The sequence below is a fragment of the Hoplias malabaricus genome, chromosome 12, assembly GCF_029633855.1.
Source record: "Hoplias malabaricus isolate fHopMal1 chromosome 12, fHopMal1.hap1, whole genome shotgun sequence".
In the NCBI taxonomy this organism is placed as follows: domain Eukaryota; kingdom Metazoa; phylum Chordata; class Actinopteri; order Characiformes; family Erythrinidae; genus Hoplias; species Hoplias malabaricus.
The window spans coordinates 8,630,533-8,651,951 of record NC_089811.1 but is presented as its reverse complement, the minus strand read 5'-3'; the positions used below and the strand labels follow the sequence as shown (position 1 = coordinate 8,651,951).

Below are 21,419 nucleotides of genomic sequence, written 5' to 3'. Positions count from 1 at the left end.
TTATAAAACATAAAACAACATCACTCTTATTAAAAAAGAAGACAGCAAACAGCCGTTTACAACGCTTTGTTTATTTATTTTTAAATGCACAGCATTTTTAATTATTTGAACACTTGGCATTCAGTCAAATGATGGAACAAATAGTTTAGAAAGGACAACGTTTACAAAAAATGTTCAAACACTGCTAGGATTCTTTTTATATTAACGTACACTCACAAATTCAGGATGGTTTATCTCACCTCTTACAAATGTACACACTTCTATATAACTATACAAAATATGTCAGTGTTAACCAACTATCAGTAGTTAACTTTGTTTTCTCAGTTTAATAAATATTTTTTATATATTCTATCTCAAAAGTCATAGTTACATAGTTACAACATTTGTGTTCATGAGCACTCCTCCAGTAAATATGAGATCTGACATGTTTGCATCTGGATTCTGTAGGACCTGTAGTTTCATGATATGAAATGTAATATTTTCAGAGGAGTTACTGGGACGCTGTGTCCTGGAGACTCTTTCTAGTTTGGAGTCGGGCACATCGAGGACAGGGCTCACGGAAACACACTGAGTGGAAACAAGCTCTACAGTCTATGAGAGAGAGAGAGAGAGTGAGAGAGAGAGAGAGTATAACTTTCTGCATCATCTGTAACAGGGGATCAACAATAAATAGTAAAAGTTCATTTAAATATTCTGATTTTGCCAAAAATCTCTAAAAAGACATTCATTTTGGACTCCAGTGCGCCCTCTAGCGTTTGACACACTCAGAACCCTTGATTTTTAATGACGTCCTGACTATCCATGGTCTAAAATAAGGACCCCTTCATGTCTGTCACTACCGTGGGTTCATTAAGGGTGACTGACCTTGGCAGCGAGTGCAGATGTCTGTCTGAAACGGGAATAGCACCTCCTGCCCTCGACAGAACTCACAGATGAAACCATTAGCCTGACAAAGCTAGAGAGCATGAGAGAAAGTGAAATGAGACAGACAGATGTAGAGAGAGAGATTAGTTTTTCACATCACTATTTGCAGATAACTATTATCTAACTGTTATCTATGAGATAGCAGTAAATTCCTTTCTGGAAAGGTTAGCATTCCAGTTTGGTCTGTGTTTGTGCACCCCTGGTTCTTCTTCTGTTCCGGAGGCATAAGGCAAAACCTTGCATGAATTTTTGCATTTTTTTTGTTGCTTTTTATTTACTTGAAATTTGCATGCTTAACACAAAATTATCTAAAATAATTACTAAATTATAGAGAGAATACATATAACTATAGGCCTAAACTGAATGTTTTAAACCCAATTATACATTTATGAGAACATATAAAATTCATGGGCATTAAACAAGAAGAGGTCAGTTTAATATCAGTTATGTGCTTTAATAGGCTACAGGTGAAAACAATGCGGCAGAGGCTTTGGACAGGTGCTCACAGTGGCTCCATGCGTTTTCCTTCAGCCGAGTGTTTTCTTCTGTTTTGTCTTCACGTTTACAGAATTCTCACTAAGCTTTTCTCTGTTTCAGAGTATTTCTCAGGCTTGGTCTCAGCTTGTTTTTCATGTTTTTGCTTTGCCCTTTTTATAATATAATCAAAATTGCTCCCGTCTGTCTCTCGCCTGAAACTGTTGCTTTACATCTTTACACAGATTTCTCAAAAAACTGGGGGACTGCGTTCCCTCCCTGTCCCCCACCACCCACCGTTCCCTTAAAGACGTAATCAACTACAGTGTATGCCTAGCAGGTTGGAATTTTTCTGCATCACAAATAAATTTCATTGAGGCACAATTATAAAAAATGTGAAACATTCTGTAATTTACACATAAAAACATTAGATTTTCAGTTATGAATGAATTCATTAATTAAGTAGTACATTTTTCAATTTTATTTGGCATACCACCTTTTACTGCTTCACGTACCACTGTTTGAGAACCACTGCTCTAGATCATTTTTTAAAGCAGTACTCAGGAAGCTTATATTCATTAGCTTTAATAATTTGAACTTAAATACCATCAGATACTGTGATATATTATAGATTAAAGTGTCCAAATGCAGCTAACATGAGATGAAGAATCAAATGGCTTTGCAGTCCCTGGATAAACCTCTTTGTGCTCCATGGAGCTGAACCCACACATGGAACAACCATATTTAAAAAGGGTTAGTAACGCTACATGTCAGTATAATGACTTTTTCATAACAGAATGTACATAACACAGAAGACTCAGTGGACAACATGATTGAATTGCTGCTTAAAGCAACACTACGTAAGATTTTGTATTTTTGCTCCTGGGCTCCAGCCACAGTTGCAGAATATAATTCAATAATTTCACACAGAATTGTATTGAAATGGGAATGGGGGAGTGGTGGATCAGGGGCTACCCTCCTCCAAATGTTACATAATGAAGTTTCTGCAGTGCTGAGCCCAGAGTAGCACTGAAATAGGCTCTATTCTCCCTATTACAGCTCAGTAAAGATAAATACACTATCTACTGTTGCTTTAAAATGTGTTAAACTCTAGCTGCCCTCCAATGACATGCACTCAAGTTAAGAATGCTATTGCTCCATTTTAAGCCCAGTCTTATCACAAATTATTACCCAGTGTTCTTTTAAATTTGGCTTCTCCAGCTGATTATGTTTACAATGGAAGTTTTTGAACTTTTACGCACTTCACACGTTTCCACGTGAGCTGCAGCCGACCGGAGGAGCATCTTCGCTGTCGTAATGTGTTGACCCCGCTTCACCTTGACAAGGTCGTCCATGGAGAACAGGTGGAGCTCCTCAGTCAGGTGAGTCGGAAGCTGCTGGAACTCAGTCAGGACACTGCAGAGGTAAAACACACATGTAACTGGGCAGAAATTTCTAAAACAAAATGGACGTAAATAGTAATCACTGCTTTGTGCAGCACAATGTGTTTATGTGCAGGTTTCACTTGTGACATACAAATACAGTGGAACTCAAAAAACCCCTTCTGTTTCGAATATTACTTCTCTACACACACACACACACACACACACACACACAGGAAAAAAAGAGGTTGGAAATTTAGAAGACTTCCCTTACCCGTCAGACAGTCTGCAGGCTCTCAATAGATTTTTAACAGAGATCAGTTGCTCCTGAAAATCCTGAAAACAAGAAAAGAACAAAACCAACTGAACGAGAGGATGACAGGTCACATCAGATATGAACACTTTTGCTGCTCTACACAGATTATAAAAATATATAGTTTATATATTTAGACCTAAACCTTCTCAAAATGATCATAAAGCCATGTCTATGTCTATGTCTATGTCAGGTGTCCCTTAAGGGACAAAGGTAGAAAACCTTAACCTCATGATGAACATTTGAATGATGACAGCTGTGACTTATCTGACATCAGCTTGTTTTTTCTATGGGATTTGCAATGTTATTGGAGCACCAAGCTCACAGTGCTGTCACCTCTGTCTTAGAGATGCACATCTGAAGACTGAGTATTTGAAACTGATAGAGGTCATTCATCAATACAATGTATAGACTGACTATTGTTTTGAATACAGCTCAGTCAGTCAGATTTCAGAGTCAGATCTGTTTTATAAATATCACGCTGCTACTGTTAAATCACTGCAGAGTGTTTGTGAAATAATCTGAATTAATTTCTACTCAAAGCTCTTTACAGGGCGTCTGTTTTGATGAAATCACTTAAGCCTCTCTCTGGTTCTGTTTCTCTGGGAGGGGTCAACTTACCCTGAATCTCTGCAGGTCTTTGGCCTGGACATACAGACTCTTGGCCACGATGCTGAGTTTAAACAGAGGTTGCTCCCAGATGGAGTCCAGCAACTGTTTGGAGAAAATGCATACAGGATAGCGTCCGAAATCCCAGCGACTCAGAACTCGACCCGGAATCATAGACTCGCCGCCTCCATGGCAACCATCACAGAAATACTTGCCCAGGTAATCACAGTACCTCAGTCTCTTTATGTAACCTGTAGAATGGGGGACCACAAAACACAGTGACTTAATAATGATTTAATGTTATCATTAGAGCCCATATTCCTTCACATATTCTACTGGTACAATCACATCATTAATTAATTCATTGTGTGTAAGCGTTATCTAGTGGTCGCGGTGGGTCTGGAGCCTACCCAGAATCACTGGGCGCAAGGCAAGAACATACCCTGGAGGGGGCAGCAGTCCTTAGGTGGGTTACACACACTCACACATTCACTCACACACTCACGGACACCTTTAAGTCGTCAATCCACCTACCAATGAAAGAAACCCACACAGAGATGGGGAGAACACATTAAACTCCTCACAGACAATCACTCCAGGACCCTGGAGCTGTGTGACAGGGGCATTACTTTGTGCTCCACTTTGCTGCCCTCAATCAAATCAATCAAACTTTATTTATATAACACTTTACAGAGATCCAGCTTTGTGAAGTGGCAGGAAAAACTCCCTCACCACATGAGGAAGAAACCTCGAGAGGAACTAAGACATTTTACACAGCAGTAAAAATGAACTGAGAGAGATAATATGTTGCACACAATATGAAGGTAATATACATTACGAACTGCGAAAGCAGTTCCCTGCATGGCCAAGATCTCAAACAGGATGCATGGAGGTGGGGGCTGTATCAGGGTGACACCAGGGAAAGCAGTAGGAACTGTGCATCTCTTCCTCCTACATTGTTTTACGTAATGCTAGGAAGGGTAGACCTGTCCTGTGAGCAAAACAGTTCCTGATGGGTTGGGTTTGAGCCCTAAACCATTTAGAGATTGATATGCCAAGAGAAGTATTTTATAGTCCCAGTGTAGGGACAAGAGAACTAGGGTTAAAATGTTAAATGTTTTAGATCTGTTGAGGACTCTAGCTGCTGAATTCTCAACTTATTAAAGATTATTTAAAGTTTTGCATGAGCTTCCTGCTAGAAGCACATTGCAGTAATCTAGCCATGAAATTATAAACACATGCACTAGCTTCTCTACGTATTTAAAGGATTCTATATGTCAAAATATAGAATGGGAAGGTGGTGCAACAAGTACTGTCACAGTCACACAGCTCCAAGGTCTTACAGGTTGTGGGTTCTAGCTCCGCTCCGGGTGACTGTCTGTGAGGAGTTTGGTGTGTTCTCTATGTGTCCACATGGGTTTCCTCTGGGTGCGCCACTTTCCTCTCATGGTCCAAAAACACACGTTGGTAGGTGGATTGGCGACTCAAAAGTGTGCATGTGTGAGTGTGTGTCACTCTGTTAGGGACTTCCGCCCCCTCCAGGGTGTGTTCCCATATTGTGCCCAGTGATTGTGCCCAGTGAAATATTTCAGTATTACGTAAGTGGTTTTTACTATGTTGAATATGGGGGTATCAAATGTGAGGGTTAAGTCTAAATCTACTCTAGGTTTTATAGTGGGTATAGCAGCATTAGCAAACATACATTTCTGAGTATCTGTACCTAGTAACAAGAACTCAGTTTTATCTGAATTTAACATGCAGACAAATTACTTTATTAGGATTTGCTGCTATGTACAGCTTTGTGTCATCAGTATAGCAATTGAATTATGTACTACACATATAGATGGCAAACAGAGGACCTAGCACTGCACCTTGTGGAACACCTTAATTAGATAAAGAATAATAGGGAAAATTATTATTCAGAAAACAGCGTGTTAAAAGAGTTACAAGTGTTGCCTGTTTTTAAGAATGATTCATTAATGCAAGTTTAATAAAGGTTATAGTTAACCAAAGACATCTCTATCTGGAGTTAAAAAGCAGATGTGAGAACGTACGTGGTTCTACTTCTGTGCCACAGCCGGCACAGAGGAAGTGCTGCGAGGCGATAACTTCACTGCGTCTGTTCACATACAAAAATAAAGTTGTGACATCATCAGAAATCCTTTTTCTGCAAATTTAGAACAGAATTTAAAGGAAACCCAGCCTCTTTAAAGAAGCTACAAATCACTGTTACCAACAAATATATTTCAGTGATTATTTGTTTTATTTTTAATGCGCCATAGAGTACGTCTTTCCAATAAGAGTAGCTATATATAAAATAGTTTTTATTAGAAAATGTTTGACACTTCCAGGCCACTAGGTGTCAGCATAGCAGCTGTGAATTGGTTGTTCTGAATACAAACATTTTCTCAAATCTTCTGCTTTAATTTCAGATGCGTGTTTATAAAATAACATTCAGGTTTTGGTTCTAACCTCTGTGTCAGGGGAACGTTGAAGATGATCTGGAATCGAGGTGGAGCCCAGGTCAGTGTTCCTCTCATTCTGCTCCTCAGACGGATCTCCTCGCTCAGCTTGACTCCACCAATTGTCCCCATGGAGACGGTGTCCAGCGGGAACTACAACCCAAGACAGTACAGATATAGGTCCATATATGTCTGTAAATAACATCCTTGATATTTTAATGTTTTACAACAACACTAGGTATTTTTACTCCTGGGTTCCCCCTATAGCTACAGAGTGTAATTCACCCATAGGCTAGACATATACTTGCTGCAAAGTACCCTGCGTCCGTTTGGTTCATAGGCTGCATCCTCAGAAATTAAATGATATGTGCAGTACATGCATAAATGGTAGGGGGAAGTGCAGGGGATCAGCACCATCACAATGACAAAGTTTTGAAGAAAGGCTGTGTCAGAGCCGAGTCCACGATTACCAGCGTCTTTCTCTGGTCTGCCCTCTAGTGGAAGCTTCCAGTTACAAGAGTAGCACGTAGGTGAGTATGTGAACTGTTGTCTATGCGAACGCATGGCTAAACAGCTAGTATACCTCTAGCCTTAGAGTGTCGTCCTGAAAGTGGCAGGGGGAGTGGTTGTTTCCTACCCTCCTCCAAAAGTTTAAGTTTGATGCTGTTGATTGACTGTGTTTTCATAAATGTGTAATCCTAAAGATGATCTGATTTAACATGCCACACAGAAAAAGCTAAGATCAGTTTTCAATATGATCTTTCTCTATGGCAGAGCCAAAGCTTACGCTGCTGTTTCATTTGGAGCATTACTTATATCTTTATTTAATTAATTAATTAATTAATTATCTGTAACCCTTATCCAATTCAGGGTCACGGTGGGTCCAGAGCCTACCTGGAATCATTGGGTGCAAGGCAGGAATACACCCTGGAGGGGGCGCCAGTCCTTCACAGAGCAACACACACACACACATTCACACCTACGGACACTTTTTTGAGTCACCAATCCACCTACCAGCGTGTGTTTTTGAAGCGTGGGAGGAAACTGGAGCACCCGGAGGAAACCCACGCGGACACGGGGAGAACACACCAACTCCTTTAATTCTTTAATGCTTATTTTTATTTGATTAGGGATGGACCAATATATCAGCTGAGCAACAATTTTTTGGCAGATATTAGCTGATATTGTTATTGATACTGAGATTTATCCAAATCTTAGATGGTTTAATCTTCTGAACTGAGTAAAGACACCCTGTTCAGGTATGCGGCAGTAATAAATACTGAACTGATGAATACAAAATATAAAATCTGCTGGAAATAACCTTGTCTCAAAATGCCAACCATTAGTGTGTACATTATGTATTTTATACATGATTTTGTGTGTGCTTCTCTTTGAAATTTGTGTGTGTGTGTGTGTGTGTGTGTGTGTGTGTGTGTGTGTGTGTGTGTGTGTGTGTGTGTGTGTGTGTATGTGTGTGTGTGTGTGTTGCCACTCTCACTTCCTCTAGGCTGAGGCACTGTTCATCACAGCTGACCGTTGTTCCTGAGAGAAACCACTGTTTCCTGGCTTCAGTCAACAGCCGCTGGGCGAGCCCTTCAGCAGAACATCTGGAGCCCCTCAGGGACCTGGACACACACACACACACACACAGAAACCAAACATGAACCAAATGAAATCAAGTGTTTTAATAAAGAGCATGTTCCTTTTTAACGCAGTAACAGCTTCTTCTGGGAAGGCTTTAGACGACATGTTGCAACATCGCAGTGAGGATTTGATGACATACACACAAATATTAGTGAGGTCAGGTGCTGATGTTGGATGATTAGTTCTGATTCTGCAACTCTGAAAAAGCCAAAAGATATTGGAGGGAGCTGTTGAGATTACACAGACTATGTGCTTACAGTCAAATACCTCTGGCTGCTGTGGGGTGAATTTTAAAGTAGGTAAATGTGGTGAGTACAAACATTTTGAGAATTTACCCACCGGCGTAGTGAGATCCGAGAGCTTCTGTTTGAGGAGAGCCTGCGTCCGCAGTAATCTGGAATTCACACAGGTTGAGGATTAGAACGCGCACTGAGAGAAACACGGGATTAGTGACTAAAGCTCATTCAGCAGAAACACAGAAACATTCATAAAGCATGTGTTTGAGTTTTGCGTTATTTTAAAGTTGATGTGTCAGTCTCTTACGAAAGAAAACTATAATAGTTGCTCAATGGTTTCTATAGGACGCCTTCTTCTTCTGTCACCGGTGACTGTTTCTAAACTGGAGCTGAACTTTGTTTAATATGGTTTTATTGCCATAACGGAGCAGTGGAGATAAATCATGTACCACCCTGCTCGATTCCAATTAGGAATGGCTGAGTGTGTGTGTCGCCCTGTGAAGGACTTCCAGGGTGTGTTCCAGCCTTGCGCCCAGTGATTCCGGATAGGCTCCGGACCCACCTCGACCCTGAATTGGACAAGCGGTTTCAGACAATGAATGAATGAACTTTGTAGTCACTCACTCCACCCACTGCAGCTTTAATCTTAAAAATCACTGTCACATCTCTCGCAGAGTGAATGCAGGGTTACACCACTCTAAAAAAGGTCATTAATCCCACCACATCCATTTTTAGCAAAGGCTGAAATCCTTAAAAAGACCTGTCACTGTTCCTGAAAATATCATTAGCTTATTTTCTCCCCAACATCAGAAAACAATGACGTCCTGTGTGTAAAACTGATGGAAAACCTTGCTTTGCGTAATGTGTCTAAAACCAGAAGTTACACAAGCCCTGGTTATAGCCTGGTGTTACCATCATAGCCGCTGTCGCAGGAGGAGACAGAGTATGTTTTGGAGTTTACGTGTTTGACTCTGTCCTCTGAACCCTCTTCCCGTTTTAACTCTTGCTGATACATGGCCCATTTCACAGCCTCCAGGACCTCCAGCACCATGTCCACCACCACAAAGTGAGCGTTCTCCTAAACAGGGCCACATGAACACAGAGATCATTATTAGGCAGTTCACTGACACTGAGTGGGCATTCTGATACAGACAAGATATATCACCTCCAACAATATATTACCTGGTCCAGGTCCATGCTATTCCTGTATAAATCTTCAGAAATCTGATTCTCGTTCAAAGGACCTTCAAAGAAAAAGTGCATGTGAAAGATTAGATTTTACACAATGTAAAAGATAGATAGATAGATAGATTCATGTACATATGGAGTCCTTGTTGTTATATACAGATAACAATGCAGTGGTAATTAAATGTGCAAATAAGCACAATTACATTTAGTTACAGTGAAAGTGCGATAAGTGTGTTGTAGAGTATTGTACATATATGCAGGCTAATGTAACTACTGGAACTGAGTCTATACAATTAAATAACCACAATGAATCTAAACAAATGTGCAAAGAAGGCCCTAATACCATAAATGAGACATAGGTGACTTAGTGTCCAGTTAACATTCAGTCAGTGAGGCTAATGTAGCGAATAAAAAAACATACAATTAAGCACAAAATTGGAAATGGGATTAGTTCTGACACTGATGACACATTAATACCTCAGGTCGCTTGGGTTTTAATATTTGGCAGCCATCAAACCAAGGCTTCATCATAAAAATGGATGTTAAAAAAAAACACACTTGCTTGGCCCTCATAGAGAGAGCACCATGCTATGACCTCCAAGTCTGCAGGAAACAGGCCTGGATTTGCTAAGTCTGAGTTAACGTCAATTTTGCTGCTGTACACTGTGGCTGTAATGTTCCATCCAGTGTATTACATCAACGTTGGAATATATCATCACCTCACACACAACCCCAAAAACCCACATACTCCCAGAAAGGCCAGGGGCTGTTGTCTGTGATCATAAAAGATTGGAAACCACTGTTAAAAAGCATCAAATTTTGTTTTAAATCTTAAATGTTGCATAGAGTGCTCAGTTTCTGAACCTCAACTCTAATTTCCCATGATTGGAAAATGAAGGTCCAAGTCAGGCGAAAAATATAGGCATTTTTTGTTGTAATGCACAATAACATCAGAATTAGATTAACATTTGTCAGATAAATTAATGTTTTAAAGATCATCTGCACTGGGCATATGCTTGACACATTTATTTTATACCAGACAAAGACTGTGTGACACTCTTGTTCTAAACAAATTAGATCAATGTACATTCATTCATTGTCTTTAACCCTTATCCAGTTCAGGGTCGCTGTGGGTCCGGAGCCTACCCGGAAACACTGGGCACAAGACGGGAACACACCCTGGAGGGGGGCGACTATCTTTCGCAGGGCGACACACGCTCAACGTGGACATGGTTTTCCTCTGGGTGCTCCGTGGTCCAAAAAACACACATTGGTGGGTGGATTGGTGATTCAAATGTGTCCCTAGGTGTGAATGTGTGACGATGTGTGAGTGTGTGTCACCCTGTGAAGGACTGGCACCCCCTCTAGGGCCTTGCGCCCAATGATTCTTGATACTGAACTGGATAAGCGGTTACAGACATGAAAGAATGAATGATTATTCTGCATCTGCTTTGGCCGGTATGTACATGTATAATACTGGATATATGCATTCGCTCAGAATTCTCATATCAGTGCATCCCTCCTTTTTTGAGTTGTTGGGTTGGACATATTCACTCACCTGAACTCAGACGTGTATCTGAGCAGGTTCTGTTCTTGTTCCTTAGCTGTCGATTCCCAGTGAGTTGTCTAATCATACCATCAGAAAGGGACACCCCCCTGGTCTCTGGAGTGGACTGAGACTCTGATGAGCCACAAGAGACGTTCTGGGGCTCCTTGTTATTCATAGGTATGTCTACCTGTCCGGTAAAACCTGCTTCGGCTGCAGGAACATCTTCAGGACAGAGATTAGAGGGACCTGATATGGGAGGGGCAAGGTCCTGTTGTTCTTGAAGTTCTTGTGAGTTAACAAAACCTTTGACTATTGGAGACAGATCATTCTGAGATGGCGGTGTTGAAGAAAATCCAACAGGTGGTGAACCTTCCAAGGAATGCTGCTCCACTGCTTCTGTTGCCTGGAAGCGAGCCTTACGGGAAATGACTGGACTGCTCCTGGGTAAGTGGTACCAGTTTTTCTCTGGGTCTAACGTAGAAGGAGAACCAGAGTTCAGTTCGTTTGGATCCTGGATTCCACTAGAAGGTTTCAGGTATCCTTCACTACAGTCATGTTCTGTCATTTCAATCCCACTCTGTGTTGAGAAACTGCAAGAACTGTCATGGTAGGAGTCGGTAGAGGAACCAAGACCAGACTCGGTGGATCCACCATTGGGTTTCATTCGGTTTGGGCGGCTTCTGCTGCCCATGTCCACTTGAATAAAGACGGAAAAGATAAATATGTGCTGTTCCTAGGCCTGAACAATAATTCAATATCAATGTATATTATAATATATAATGTTTCAATAACAATAACATTAAACGTTCAATATTTCAATATGCATTAGTTACATTATCTGTCACTGACTGATGTTAATTACAGGACACTGCTGTCAGTTCATTATTTTGTAAACAAACTTTAATATTAATATTGACAAAGCTAAGAAGTTTATTTTTGAGGATGATATCATGTTTCTTGTTTTTTCCTGGCAGTTTTTCTGTGTGTTTTGTATTGCTCATATCAATATCGGAATTATATTGCATCAACCGAAACTAAGAAACATATCGTGATATACATTTTGACCATATCATCCAACCCTAGCTGTTCCTATTACAGCCATAACAACGCTTCTCAGTTCCTTCTGCAACAAAACATGGTTAAGATTCAAAACTTCAGCAGAACGCAATGGGGGGAGTCTTTATCTTATACGACTTGGAAATGATCATCTACATCCAAAAACTTCACACCACAGCGCCCCATCACTGTTTATATCGTATTCACTGAGTAACAAGGAAATGTAACAAATATCTGTATAAGTGCTCTTGAAGATTGTAAATCTTATTGAGTAGACTGCTGTAAATAGCAGTTTAGAAGCAGGTCCAGAGATCACACCATCAACAAGCTGTTCATTGATAAACCACTTGCCTAAAACATCTAAGAGCATTTATTATACATTAAGTGATCTGACTAACGACGCTTCAGGAAAAAGTCACACAAATGTAGACATTAAGTTATAACTGTAATGAAAATAAATTACAATGCAGTTTTAAACTTAGTTCTGAAGTATTTTTTAAAGAAACATAACCTATAAAACAGGTTGCAGCTAGTGCACCTATTAGAAAAGTGAAAATAAATATGATCCAGGAGTCAGCAGCAAGAAATGACAGTAAAATGGCTGCAAACATATTTCTGATATACATATATTTCATATGGAACATAAACTCTACACTCTAACACTAATATTTTGCACGCATTGTCCACTTTAACAGCTCCACTAACCATTTATGACCACTTAGGGCCACTTTTTTAGCTCTACAATCACAGTATGTGGTGGTCCTGGGGAGCTGACCATTTAAAAACAAGGTGAAAGTGGGCTAACAGCGTATGCAGAGTAATCAGTGAGTTCCAGTCTGTAACTGTGTAACTACACCGTGCTCCTGTGTGGTCAGTGGAGCTAATGAAGTGGACGACCTGTGAATAACCGGACCCCGGAGTGTGGGAGCTGTGTAAGTTAGTTTTTAGTGGAAATAATGTTCATTTGACATCGTACGGTATGTCGCTCGAGGGGAAATGTTACCGTTGCCTGGGTTACGGTTCAACAACAAAACAAAACGAAACAAACAAGAAAATACCCACTTAATTTGAGATTCAGTTTAAAAGCCCGAGATCAACTCACCATTTCTTCACGACCCGCCAGCGGCTGCAGAAGCTCTCAGTGCAGAACCGCTCCTCATCCGCTCCGCTTCGAAGGGCACACACCCGAACTCCGACAGGCCACGCCCCCGGAACACGACTGGCTAATATTCTCATGACTGACAGCTGCTGGACTGATTTGATTATTCTTCTAACACACACACACACACACACACACACACACACATTCATTCATTCATCCATTATCTGTAAGCGCTCATCCAATTCAGGGTCGTGGTGGGTCCAGAGCCTACCTGGAATCATTGGGCGCAAGGCGGGAACACACCCCGGAGGGGGCGCCAGTCCCCCACAGGGCAACACAGACACACACACACACACACACATTCACTCACACACACACACACACACACACACATTTATTTATATATTTATTATTGAACATTTTTTACAGTATTTTTTACAGTATCTAATTAACATTTCTATTATTATTTGTATATAATTGTACTGTATTTAAATATGGTGTGATTATGTGCAATGATGATTTTTCTATATTTTGTAAAATACTGTTCATGTTTATGTTTAAATAAACAATACAATAAAACCTAAAAATTAATTTAATAAAACTATTTATATATAGCATTATAATTAGTCTTTTTTTTACTTATTGTGATTCCACATTTCTGTCTCACTGATGGTACCTTTAAAACTATGTGTGTAAAGAAAAATGTGTGTAATTTACACTTTAAACACAAGTAAATTCATTTAATTATCCTCTGTAATGCTTACTCTTGATCAGGGTGAAGGGGGATCCAAAGCCCACCCAACCTTATCGATAGGACCCCGAGGCCACAGAGATGTGTGGCAGCAGCTTTAACTAATTTTTGACTACACTCTCCTATAAAATGCCTTAAAATATATTAATTAAAAATACTTTTAATATTGAGTTATTGTTGTTTACAAAACTTTCTCTTCGATTAGACATTGAGGAACAATGAGATGCTGATTGTGGAGAATGGCCTGTTATGTTTTTAAATGAATTTAAACGTCATAATAAAATTTGACTAGGATGAGTATGAGCCAATCATAGCACAAGGAGGCGGGACCTGTCCTAAAACGGGTGGAAAAACAATAACGCCCCCATAGTAAAGGAGTAGCACATGACAATCATAAATACGTTTGAACTGGGTTATAGACAATAACCTGTGTCTCAGTCCCGAAACTTGTTCATTTTTTAGAGTTAATACACTATAAATATTAATGTTTTTGGGTGAAAAAGAAACGTTTTCTGTCTCATGTAATGATTCTTTTGCAGCTCTTCAGCTCTCAGCTTTTTATTAGAGAAAATTAGAGGAAGAGGGTAGCTTTAGAGAAGTGTTCAGTTCCAGTTTCAGAAATGAAACCTAGCAGTGGGCTTTTATGAAAGTAGAATGCCACATATTTTACCATAATTCAGTGTATGAGCTGTAAACACAGTGATGTTTCCAGTGGTGGTGAATGCAGCCAGACATCTCCATTACTCTAACACACGTTCCTTCTTTCATTGTCTACCTGCTTGGCCGGTTCAAGGCTGCATTTTGTTCCCTCTCCACCCCCGACAGTGACCACCACCCATCTAAAGAGGTTTTTCCTCACTAAACAGGTGTCCTGTACATCCCTCACCACCAGAAATTGATTAATGATCCACTCTATGGTCAGACATCAGTCTTGTGTCCACCATTTACCTCCACTGTCAGCACTCACTGTTCTTCTCTCCAGCTCCACAACCTTTCAGACCCACAGTGTTGAGCTGTTCTTTTTACACTGAAAGGACGAACATAGACAGCTGGTTATGTTTATTTTATGTTTATTCCCTGTCCCTTCTGTACGTTAATCATATCATTTTTGAATTTCCTCAATAATATCTGCTTGTCCATTTTAATAAAACAAGGGTGATGGGAGTTAAATAGGTTTTAATAAATGTCTAGGTATGTAATTAAAGGCCCAGGGCTCTTTTTTAGTCAACTTACTGCTGTGTTGTAAGTTGTGAGTCTGTAATCAGTAAATACTTTTCCGCTGAAGTGGGGGTTATGCTGTTTTCTGAGTCAGCAAACCTCAGTCTCACTCACCCTCGTAAAAAAAAAAAAAAAAAAAAAAAAAAAAAAAACGCTTTCCTTTTGGTTTCTGACCAAACAAAACCAAAGCTTTTATAAACTAGAACAGTCACGTGGACCTTACACAAACACCCATTACCACACATTAAAACTGTCATTAGATTTATTAGCCCAGGTTTTGTGGTTGGACTTTGAATTTACTATCATTTCCTTTGCTATAGACCAACAACCCATTTACACAAGTGCATAACCTATGTCTATTCAAACAGATTTTCTATGGGAATTTGACCAATAAATCAAGCTTGTATAAACACATAAGGAAACCATTGAGAAATAAAACGGGATGTACTGGAGATTCATGAATGTGAGTTCATCGTGCACAATGCAATAAAAAATTAATGAAAGAAAGAAAATGATAGAAAAAAGTAGAAAAAGAATAGAATAGAAAAAATAGAATAAAAAAGAATGAAGGAAAAAGGAAGAAAAATGAAAACTAAAGAAAACGACAAAACAGAAAGTGTAAGATAAAGAAAAATGAAAGGAAGAAAGAAAGAATAAAATGAAAGGGTAACCGCCGTTAGATATATTTATCCAGCTGGTGGCGCGCGCGCGTCTGTTTTGAAGCGCGCGCCCGTTATAGCCCTCGCGAGCTGGCGCATGCGCGGTGAGAACTGTGAGAGTGCGGTGTTGATACAGTGGGACTAACGCTCCGCGTCTCCGACTCCGAGTCTGTTTGTGTTGGATGCGAAGCTGCGCCGCCCGATTCCCCGGTGTTCTGCCCCGGTTTTCTCCACGCGGAGCTGAACATGTCGGCGCTCTCTCTCTCCGTGTGTGTGAGCCGCGGCTGCGAGAGAGCGCTGGAGGACGCGGCCAGCTCCGGCTTCATCAACCTCAACGCCAAGAAGCTCAAAGAGTTCCCCAGGAGCGCAGGCGCCTACGACCTCACCGACACCGTACACGCGGGTAAACACACACACACACACACTCAGCAGTTGCAGTAACACATTAATTGGTCGGTTTTTCCTTTCCACATTAAATAATGCACCTTAACTGGCGACTTCACGCGACTGGAATTGGCTCCCTATTCACATTTTTCATTCCACCTTAAATGGTTCATCTTAAGTGCGCGGTATCACACGAGTGGTGTTTCCTTCTCCAACTTTCCATCCCCCCTTAAAGGGCGCACCTTAGAGGGAGACTAGACAAGGCAGTTGACGTATAGTAGTCCTCCGTTCCACCTTAAACAGGACATGTTTACCTGGCGACCACATGAGGCTGAGGTATAGTCTGGCTGATGTTCAATTCTGGTGCTTTTAAGGTGGTATGGAAAATTCAGGGAAGGAGATACTCCAGCTTCAGAATGTAGCTCCTGCACAATTTAAGGTGGAACGGAATAAGGAGTCAACTTTAGCTTTATATCTAGACATTCTTTCATAGTCGTCAATTCTCCAACGTCGCTCAATTCCTTTGAATAAAATTATTTTTTTACTGTGACTTTAAAACTGGTGAATGCAAATGAGCTCTGATTTGATTGGCTGTGTGTCTTTCAGCTAGCAGTTCTAATAAAATCTATTGTTACTTCAGCAGGGGTTTAACGAGAATAGGACTGATCAGTATATATATATTTAAAGGTGTAATAATTTGGTTTACAGTAATTACACATAAGTATATACTTAAGTAACTAATAAGCAGTTATAACAGCAGAGAGAATGAGAGCGTTTATAAACACATGCGAACGATAAGAGCATTAAAGCAATCAGCCAAGGAGTATGTGTACAGTACGTGTTCATGAAAAGGCATTTGTGGAGCCTAAAGTAGTCAGTGGTTTTAACTGCCTTTGCACAGTTGAATCACAGGCCTATTTCATAGTTATGAGAAAGGACATGTGTCTTGCAGAAAAAGTCTTCTTGAGAAGTCATTTTGCAAGAGCAAATTCACAATGCTGCAGGTGGTTCTTGTTCTCAAGCCACAATCTGATACATCCTCATTATTTGGGGCAGATCAAGAGCAAACATCTTGGTCCTTTAACACTTATTTGTGTTTGTGTCTTTAGACAAAGTATTATGAGCGCTAGGCTAATATTTTCGGAACGTAATTGTGATAAGCTGAGATATAAGCAATGGGCTGATTATGTAATAACTGTAATGGCCTGAGCTTGTTGCTGTGTGTGTGTGTGTGTGTGTCTGAGGGTCCCACCTCTTTGTAGCAAGGAGGGTCTTTTTTTTGTGTGACTCCAGCTGCGACACAAATGCCCCTCGGCTTTAGGGCTTTATGTTCCAGTTGGGGCTAAACCTAGCTGGCTATTGTTTGTGTAAATCCCCTCGTCTCTGGGGCAGATAGCGCTCTGACTGCACAGCTTTCGTTTTGACATGTTTCTGTGTGGTTTCATGGGGTTTTTAATGGTCAAATAGCTGGATTTAAACACTGTTCTGCAGTGCGTGGGGGTCCTTAAATGACAGAGGGGTGAAATGATGGATGTTGTAGGAGGACAAAAGAATAATTTAGCTCTTTATCGTCCAGTCGAGTGCTGCAGGAATAAAAACAGCCCTGATTATGTCCATTATTGTCAACTGGGGCCATCATGAGACAACCTCGCTGTGATTATTTACCAATCACAAATATGTAGCATTAAAGATAGCATTAGCATAATAAAGTGTTATTAATATGTTATTACTGTGCTGTCTTTACTAAATACAGGTTTGAAAAACACATCAACATCTTTTATATAATATATATAACCTTGTTCAGTGCAAGTAAACAAGTTCCAAAATCTGGAGCCCACCAACACACACACTGTGAAACAAGACCCCCCCAGTAATTTTTTTTGTGTACTTACTAAGTCAGAAAACATGGGATAACACGAGTCAATCTGATTCTGCTCCGCTTCTGACGTCCTGCCCTTTTCTATTTGTTTATCTTGATGTTTATGAAGTCTGTGATAAAATGCCCATACAATAGCAGTGTCAATGTAAGCTATTATCTTATTTTCCTCTTCTGGGAAGGCTTTGCACTGGATGTTGGAAAATTGCTGTGACCATTTGATGGCAGCCATGAGAACATTAGTGAGGTCAGGTACTGATGCCATGCCATATCATCCCATATTTATCAGGTGGAGCTCCATCACTCCAGAGAACAAACATCCACTGCCCCACGTGCCAATGCTGTCGATTTCATACCCCTCTGACTGGCACTTGGCATTGGGCCTGGTAACTTAAAGCTCATGTGCGGCTCCAGAGAGTCCAGTTACATGACCGTGGTTTTTTGTGGGGTTATACAAGCTGTGTGCTCACAGTAGAAGTAGAGGGTCCAGCTGGTTGAATTGCACAGACTAGACGGGGTGTGGTGAGGTTTGGATGGTAAATAAAAGGCAGTACTGAGACGCTCTAAACTGGACTGGATGATACTGGCTGCATGTTCCTGTGACTGTCAGCAGGGCTGAATATCAGGAATGTTTAAGTGTGTGGGAGTAGCTTCCGTTCTTGGCGAATTCTTTCCAGTTCGGCTTCTGGGCCGATGACGTGTGTAAGTATGTGTGTGCCCCAAGAGAGTGCCTCCAAAATAAGTAACAGGAAAAAAATGGCAAAGAGAAAGCCAAATTCCTCACATTCTCCCTCAACTCCTCTTGGACTTGTGCACTCATAACACTGTGATGTCATTAGCATGGATTGGCCTCCTGCTAATTCTGGGGCTGCACTGTGTGACGTACAGAACTGTGCAAACATTTTAGGCACCTCTGAAAATGAGATTTAAAAAGGGATTTGTCAGAGCTTTAAGGCTTTATTTACCCAAAAAACAATAAAGAAAAAGTGGTTTTCTACCCTCCTCCAGAAGTTACATAGTGCAGTTTCTGCAGTGCTGAGTCCACAGTAGCAACAACAGAGGCTCTGTTCTTCCTATTACAGCTCAGTAAAGGATCACAATGATTTTAAAGCTGTACATTTTATATTACATAGTAAATGTCAATATTATGCAGTGTTCTTTTAAAGCATACTCATTGAGAAGATAAATTATTTAAAATAATAATAATATAGTAATAATCTAAGGTGCCTAAGATATTTGAACAGTGCTGTATGTTTGGTTAAGTTCAAAAGATTCTGGACACTTGCTCGGGTTTCTTCTCAACTGAAGAGTCCTAACCAGGTGGTTGTTTCTCACAACTGCAGTAACAGCCACTTGTCTGTACACTAGATGTTGGAGCGTTGCTGTGAGGATCTGATGGCAGTCGTAAGGTACTGATGTTGAGGGGTTAGTTCTGGGTCACAAATACCAGGTCTTTCCCAAGGTTCAAGCTTCATCACTCCAGAGAACACAACAACACCGTTCCACAGCCCAGTCCCGGGGGTGTTATACCCCACAGGCTTACAATTTGCATTGGACATGGATAAAAGATGCTGATCGTTGGATGTTTTTGGTTGGTGCATTTTCACTCCAGCAGTGACACTGAGGGTTTGGATAGATTTCCTACCGTCCTGCAAAGGTTACATAGTGCCATTTTACATAGTGCAGTGCTGAGCCTGGAGTAGCAGAGGCTCTATTCTCCCTCTTACAGCTCAGTGGAGCATCACAATGATTTTGAAGCTGAAATTTAAGGTAAAAAAAATGACCTAGTGTTGCTTTAAAATCTCCAGCATGCACTGCTGTGCCTAATCCACTCATACCAGTACACAAGGAGTCCTGTAGGTGTCCTGAGCATTGAAGAAGAGGGTGAAAGTGCATAATATAGGATGCAGAGCAGCAGACAAACGAGGAGGTGATTTTGAACCTTATGGCTGACTTCTGTCCACTGCATTGGAGAGAGTTGTTATCCTCTCTGTAGACGCTGTCATATATATAGATGCTCTTTTCCTACGCTTCCCTGTTGCAGTTTCAGGTTGAAACATGTTAACACTTGCAGAAACCTGTTCACACCACCATCGATTCGTGGGAAAATACCTGCTGTGGTTTCAGAACTGCTGGAGTGTGTGGTGTTTTCCATGTTTAATAAAAACGGCTGATGTGTGATGTGTGCCGATGCCTGGGGCAGGGGTCACATGTTTCACGCTGTGGATGAGACGTTTTGCTCCAAACTGTTTGTTTCTCATAATCAGACCAACTTCTCATTTTTATAGCACTTATGTTTTTAAAACATAATATTGTTAGAGACATATACTGTATTGCTTTGGTTTATCAGCCCCTTCTCTCACCTATTAATCATTGGTCAGTCTCTGACCACAGGACTGCTGCCATCCACATATTATTGGCAGGACTGACTCCATCCTATATAGCACACAGTGTAGCGATGTAGAAGTATTATTTTTATAATTTGTGAAGTGCACTATGTAGGGAGTAGAGCTGTATTTAGAACAGAGCGTAGTTTACACAGAGCGGTGCCAGGGAAGAAACGAATACAATGTTATACATTTTTCCCACCCGGGTCCCTGCTCCTCATAGAGAGTTTTTTGTTTGCATTTCTTATGGCATATATTTGACACAACAACATAAATAGGATGAGCAGTTGTCCCAATTTCAGACCCCAGTGATGCCCTAGCAATCCATAACCATGCATCCCAGAGATCACAACAAACCTCTCTTACTCTCTTGATGTCCAACGATTTTCTATGAGATCACATCAAAGAAATGTAGTTAGTGTTCTCCTCCAAGTGTTTTAAGCTCTGATGATACTATGTCAGCAGCAGTTTGAGAAGATGAAGTGGAGATTCACCCGCACCTTCTCCCTCTCCAGCTTGGCAGAATTGTGAGACTGGGTGAGAAATATCTTTGGGTTGAAATTGGCCCGGGGAATAATTTGAAGAGAAAATTATATATAATATAGCAGCATGTATTTTTTGGCCACTGCTGGACAATGTAGTTACTGTGGTGAGTGAGAGTAGTGTGTAGGTTGTGTTGCTCGTGTGAATGGTGTGGGAAGGCTGAAAGCGCAGGACAGATGGATTGGAAATGGATGTTTGGAAAATGTTCATGGGGACCCTTTAGGATAAAGGATTAGTGAATTCTTTATGGTGCACCCAGTGTTGATGCAGATATTTGCAGCTTGCATAATGCCATCAGAATAACTGGTGGAGCTGCACATGAGCCTAACATCAACATGACAGGTGTGAAGCATGAACTAGAGGTGTACAGTATCTGTATATACAGATAGTACATGTGTAATGTGCATAGAAAATCATACTGGAGAAGCCACACTTGTGCCCAATGCCAAACATGGCCTAGGTGGGTATAAAGCCCCTCTAAAGCGCTGGGCTGTGGAGCAGTGGAAACGACTTCTCTGCAGTGATGGAGTGTAGTTTGTGATCCAAAACTAATTATCCTACACCAGTACCTGACTTCACTAATGCTGTTGACCTAATGCTGTCATTAAGTACCATCAAATCCTCACAGAAATATTCTAGACCCATAGTGTAAGGCCATCACA

General features: G+C 40.8%; 2 protein-coding genes across 4 annotated transcripts in view; one reads left to right on the top strand and one right to left on the bottom strand.

Moving 5' to 3' along the window:
* Positions 1-69: 69 nt before the first annotated feature.
* On the bottom strand, positions 70-13,106 carry rubcnl (rubicon like autophagy enhancer). Its single transcript, XM_066686560.1, has 13 exons — positions 12,940-13,106; positions 10,791-11,477; positions 9,227-9,288; positions 8,957-9,122; positions 8,148-8,202; positions 7,663-7,789; positions 6,175-6,317; positions 5,757-5,821; positions 3,715-3,953; positions 3,055-3,116; positions 2,661-2,814; positions 865-955; positions 70-591 (listed from the first exon to the last, which is right to left on the bottom strand). Exons 2-13 carry the CDS (start codon positions 11,470-11,472, stop codon positions 491-493), a joined length of 1,947 nt encoding a protein of 648 aa, XP_066542657.1. The 5' UTR covers positions 11,473-11,477; positions 12,940-13,106; the 3' UTR covers positions 70-490.
* A 2,553-nt stretch (positions 13,107-15,659) lies between these two features.
* Positions 15,660-21,419, top strand: part of lrch1 (leucine-rich repeats and calponin homology (CH) domain containing 1) — a 41,429-nt gene continuing 35,669 nt past the window's right edge. The window contains exon 1 of one of the 3 annotated variants that reach the window (XM_066685956.1): positions 15,660-15,970. In XM_066685956.1, the coding sequence (XP_066542053.1) occupies positions 15,814-15,970 (157 nt within the window). In that variant the 5' untranslated portion in view covers positions 15,660-15,813. The remainder of the gene's footprint in view (positions 15,971-21,419) is intronic. The other 2 variants (XM_066685955.1, XM_066685957.1) reach the window with 2 other exon arrangements.